The 6,000-nt window shown below is 43.3% G+C and overlaps 1 protein-coding gene across 1 annotated transcript in view; it reads right to left on the reverse strand.

Annotated features, from left to right (window-relative positions):
• Positions 1-5,020, reverse strand: part of LOC111236123 (neurexin-3b) — a 281,111-nt gene extending 276,091 nt beyond the window's left edge. Inside the window, exon 1 of the mRNA XM_022764739.1 lies at positions 4,324-5,020. Coding sequence (XP_022620460.1) covers positions 4,324-5,020 — 697 coding nt within the window. The remainder of the gene's footprint in view (positions 1-4,323) is intronic.
• Between the last annotated feature and the right edge of the window lie 980 nt (positions 5,021-6,000).

Here is a 6,000-nt window from a genome sequence, read left to right on the forward strand (position 1 = left end):
TTAAGTCCTTGTTAAATGTTAAATTTAAGAAACTCAACACAAGACAGAAATATCATTTGAGGGGAGGCGCAGGGAGACAAATTCAGTGGAAGCTGCTGGTGACGACGAGGTGAGATTTTCTCCTGTCTCCTTTAGGGAGCCCAAAATGGCTGCTACTTCTCCTCCCACACGATAAAGGATGACATTGGCAGAGGAAAGGGAAGGACGAACCATGGAAGTGGGGGGAAGGGAGATAGTGGCCAGCTGATGGACAGCAGTGCAGCTCTGGCTCTCCACAACTGGGGGACTTAGGACCCCTGAATGCATGTGCCTGATTGAGCAGGAACACGTTTTTTTTTTTTTTTCTGACTGTGCAAATGCTTGCGCTCAGTAAGTGCGTCTATACAATATGTGTGTGTGTGTGTGTGTTAAATGCTCAGTTTCCCATGTAGATAAAACCCTTTCTCTTGATGCGACAGCATCCAGAACAAGCCAATGTGCTGTGGAGGACATGTGGTCCGAGTATAATCCCCTGCTCTATTTTACCAGCAGCTTCACCACTCAAATCCAAACATAATTTTCAGCTTGGGCACTAGACACAAATGCCCTCTGCACTGGAATCAGGCAAGTCCCTGCACCATTTTTTTCCTTTTTTTCCCCCTGACCTACTTTTTATAGTAAGATTATTGTAACTGTCATTTTTTCCATGTCTGTTTATTAATCCCCAAAGCTAAGCCTGAAGGCACCATTTCAGCACTTGCTTAACAGTTTGCTTGCCCTAGCATTCAATTACTAGCCTTCCATCAAGCCTGTGAATATTTTTTAAGCAAAAAGGGCCTTAAAGTGTTCATTACAAATGCAGGATGTAGGATTCCAACAGAGGAAATGAACGATCATTTTACATATTCATTAAACAATCCAGTGTAGCTCTTAATAACCTTGACCTTATGCACATCTCATTGTAACTGAAAAAACCCTGAGGTATTCAACAGACTTCATAATGTCACCCCCATTAATTTAATTGAACAGAAGGAGGGACAATATCCAGATCATTACCATAAAAGATACTGATATTTGCACAGTTAATAACGGGAATGGAATCAAGTTAATATTAAAGATGACTCCGCAGAAAGAAGCAGTTTTTAGAGTTATCAACACAGCACAAGACAATAGTCCGAGGCTGCAGCAGTGGATTCGCCTGCCAAAGTCAACACATGTGCAGAGCGAGTGGTGAGTGGTGTCTAATTTCAGCTCATTGCCCTGACACAGTTAGTCACACTGATACATCCTGATCCACATGGGAGGAGAGACTGAACATGTGTTTTATGGCCAACTGTTTGTGGTGCTAAGCTGCAAGCCGAGCTGGACTATTTGGGAAGAGCTGCACAGGCTCAGACAGACAGAGACTGTCTCATGATTATCATGTAATAATAATGCTTCAGCAGAGTGCTAACCAAGCTATCCCTCAATGCAAGAAACACACACCCAAAAATGGAGAAACAGTGTGGGAATGGGTGGTTTTTTCAGTGCACAAGTGGCACAGACAGGCTCTATCCAACTCTTCCCATGCCGTTTTCTCATTTCTCATCTCACATGTTAATTCTGCCCACTTCTCGCGTTTCCCTTCTAGGCCAGTGGGCTAGCAGGCTACCATTAGGAATACGGCTGGCAAAATGCTTCCAAGGCCCAGTCAACTCAGTCAGTCAGCCATCTGCCAGTTTAACGAGCAGCTCCAGGGCCTCATTTCTCCCGCGTGTATGTGTGTGTGTGTGTATGTGTGTTTGTGTGCACGACTGTGAATGCAAATGTATCTGAGTGCATGCATGCAAGGCCCCGGCCATGCAGCCTGATAATGTAACATATAAATATTCACGGGTTTGACAGATTGCTTTCATCGCTCATTAATGTGCGGCATAATCAACAGTATGCCGACAAAGACAGGTGTGCTAAGCAGTTGTTCACATCTAACTGCAACCAACTGATGAAAGTTTGATCACTCTTGAGTATCCCCCACAAACGTTCTGTGCTCCAGGGCTGCTTGAAGTATTTTGCCACTTGTGGACATGTGGGCTTAGCAATAAAAAAAAATACTGTGCTAGTTTGCCAACAGACAGTTTGAATTTGACGGTGGTGTTTGTGCAAGCATTTTCCGGGCAAATTAGCCATCTCTGTTCTCATTATCCTCCTAATTATGGTTCCCAGTCTCTGTGGCATAATCAACAATCGACCACATCAGTTAATGGGAAGGCAGACGAGAGCAGCAGTCAGATCAGCTGGGAAGCTAACATGACTACCCTCCCTGCTTCGCTCTTGTGTTGCCTCAGAGCAGAAGAAAATGGAGAATAGGTGTGTGTGTGTGTATGTGTGTGTGGGAGAAAGACAGACAGACAGAGAGGAAGTAAGCAGGGGGTGGTTCGTGTCCAACAGCTGACCTCCTGGGACAAATTGGGGTACAACAGGCCAGTGGTGAATTCACTCGTCATACTTGCTCTGCCCTGCGGCTGAGATATGACCATCTTTCCCTGTCCAAGCTGTCTGGCTGAGTCGCAAGTGCGCTCTTAAAACCTTGGTTGTTTTAAGACAAAGGATGTCATAGTTCCCCTGTCAGCTCTCAGGAAGCTCTCAGACAAATGGACCACCACCTCCTCCTCCTCCTTATCCTCCTCCATCGACTGTTCGACACAGCCAATGAGCAAATGGGATGAAGCGAAAAGGGGGCAAGTCCAGTCCATCCGCTTGACTGCTCTGCAACCAGCACATCGCGTGCTGTCCTGAACAATGCCACAGGCTAGCGCTTGGGATTTAAGCTCCAAACAGCTTCGTTTGAGCGGGAAATGATCGGACACATTATGAAACCTAATGCAGCAAACCCCTGCACGGAAATCTGGAAATGCATATTTTAAATGCCTGCTGTAATGCTGGCAAATAATGACATCTTAACTGTATTAGACACAGTTTAAAATAACTTGCAATCAGTGCTGTCGCGTTCAGTGAGCGTTCCCCTGATTTTTGGCAAAATGGAGTCATCCCTCAGCCATGTCAGTCTGATTTAGGCAGGCAGGAAGTGGGTCAGCAGTGGAGGAAATTTGACATGGGTCAGTTCACACAAAGTTATCCTTTACAATCCATACACATGAAGAAAAGAGTTAAGCGTGTGAGATTACTGATCTACATATGAAAAATTTAATTTTTTTATGATGTGGGAGTACCAAAAAAGAAGAAATTAAATTATCTGCATCAGCAGGCATTGATCTCAAGGCTGAGAGCAGTGGTGTGTTTTGGAAGATGTAGGTTTTAACATTAACCAGTCCTAAACCAGCAGAATTAGAAAATTGAAAGAAGTTCATAGTACAGTACAAGGGAAAATGATTTTTTTTTTTTTTTTGCATTTCCTGGAGTGGGAGGAAAGGTCCACTTTTAAAAGTGGGTCCTGTATTATATCACTGACACTGGGCCGTTTGAGAGTATACATAAGCACTGTATTAGCTGGAGAAAAAAAAAGCTTTGTATGCCTATATCTTTAAAGGCGTGGAGATGGAATAGAGTAGAATATTGTCGAAGTGCTGCATCTCATTACACTCCACCAAAAAAGAGATGGCCTTGGCACAGAAGCAGAGGAAAAATAGATGAAGTTGTTTCTCATCCAAACATTGAGTGTACCTTCAGGTCCCTGCACCACCTTGCAAGAGCTGAATACATTTAACGGAGAAGAGAGAATTGAGTGTTGTAATTTTAGTCATATCAGCTAATACCATATCCACCGCTTCCTCATCAAAAGTAATAACTGTGACGGGAGAGGAAATGCTGAGCACATCACCTCCAATTTAACTCCCACATGAAATATGAAGACTTTCTAAGAGAAGCTGCAAGAGCAACAACCTACAATGAATGAACTGCACTAAATCTTTCAAACACACGGGAGTATACGTGCCCGCGCTTCATATAAATTACACTGTTGTGCAAAATGCTACATTGCAATCAATGCACATTTTTCAAGGCGTTTTATAAATGAAGTTTGGGGTGACACAAATCACATTAGGTGTAGCGGGAATAGCAACGCAGTTATGGAAATTAAATCTAATTTCAGCAGTCTGTATTGAAATTTATGGTTTAGCAAAAATACAATGAGTTTTAAGCCACACACGATAAGATAACTTTATGATGCAAAAAGCAAGTATGAGGGAGGGGTTAATGTAGTATTTTTATACTGTATACCTGGAGGAAGACAGTAAACTTGGTGTTAGGTCAGTTCTAAATTTATAAGCAATCACTCTGAATTTTATACAGAGATTTTAATCAATATTCAGTGCTTGACACAGAAAGCTCTGGAGCCAGCCCTCTTACCTTCAGTGCAGTATCGACCTACATATCCAGTTTTGGAGCAGTCACAGTAGGTTTCTCCATCTGCCAGCGAGCAGATCCCGCCATTCTCACAGGGGTTCTCTGTGCAAAGGCCCATCATCTCCAAGCGCACTTTCTGACTATTGATGAGCGTGGGCAGCTTACTTCCATAACTGAGGTCTGTAATAATTCCCTTGAATGGTGGCAGCTCACGGACTGAGGGCAGGGTGATTGCAGATGTGCGGATGTCCCCCGGCAGCCCTCCAAGGAAGAGGTCACTGACGATCTTCATGAACTGACGCTGGGGGCGCACCTCCTCCGTCTTGGTCTGGCCATCCACGGCCAAGCCAGTCCGCAAATTGTGCCTGTTGATGGCGGCAAAGTGCCAGCGGCTGTCGTTGATCATTTTATCAGAGGTGATGGTGGTCTCGGCGCAGTCGATGCTGACGCAAAGCTGCAGCTTACCCTCAGATACCTTGAGAAGCAGGAAGTCGCAGTATCCGCCGTCGTCAAAGTAGAGCAGCAGGCCTTCCGATTCTGAAGTCTTGAATTGAAATGTCAGGTCACTTCTGGAGCTGGCGTCCCAGCGCAGGTAGCGAGCCCACTGACCTTCAGAGCCAGTAAACTCTAAGCCTACGCTCAGGCCCAGCACAGTACTTAGCAGCAAGAGGACATGCCCAGGTAGGCTGTTGGGATTCATCGTAGAGAATAACACGGTGTACCAGAAGAGGGTGAAAACTAGGGATAGATCCTCAGAGTGATAATAACATCTGATTATGGCTGTGTTCCAGGATTTATCTGCTGAATGTTATATTCCACATAGATAATTTTGCTGTCAAGCGGAGAATACAATATCCGTTTTTTTATTTTTGAGGCAGATCTAATGTTGATAATGGACAGAATCTAATCTTCTCAGCCAAGTCTTTGCAGAGATACATGGAAAAAATCAAATTTCCACACAAAGTGCACTGATGAAAGTGCTAAGATGAAGGTATTGGGTCAGTGATTCAGGGCTGCATCTTGCGATTTTTCTTTGAGGCGACTTCCTGGGTTGAAGCACATAACCTTCATCGCCGGTCCAGTTTCGTGCCCCATGGTTTGAGCTCCCGCTACAGACACACCTACACCTTTGACAGAACTGCAGAAGAAAAAGAAGAAGAAAAAAAACAGATCCCTTTGAGCAAAAATTTATGTTGATGGCAAAATGCTATGATGAATGTGATGTGGTGGTTCACTGGTAGTGAATACACAAACTTGAGATACACAAAAATGTATACAATGACATATATGTAATCAAATACTATCCAATACAGTAGCTCTGCAAAAAAACAGATCATTTGTGAAGGTTAAAATGTCACATTTTGATTGATACTGGTTGAGAGGGGTTAATTCGACTATAATTTTTAGGCAGCATTTTATAATTGTTGTTACTTCATAATAGCATACATTATTGTAATTAAGTCTAATTAAAAATGTATTCAAATGAGCAGAATAGAGAAGCACTGCGGCTTTTGTGACAAGAAGTTAAATAAAATATACAGAAGTGCCTTGCAGATAAACAAAATCATTCCTGTGAGTTTGTTTCAAATTGAAAGGGGATATTGAGAGCATCATTCAATGCAGATTTGACTCTCCATGTGGCCATTAAATACCACTAAATAACCACTAATAACCTCCATT

Source organism: Seriola dumerili, unplaced genomic scaffold (genome assembly GCF_002260705.1).
Source record: "Seriola dumerili isolate Sdu_G_001 unplaced genomic scaffold, Sdu_1.0 BDQW01000025.1, whole genome shotgun sequence".
NCBI lineage: Eukaryota > Metazoa > Chordata > Actinopteri > Carangiformes > Carangidae > Seriola > Seriola dumerili.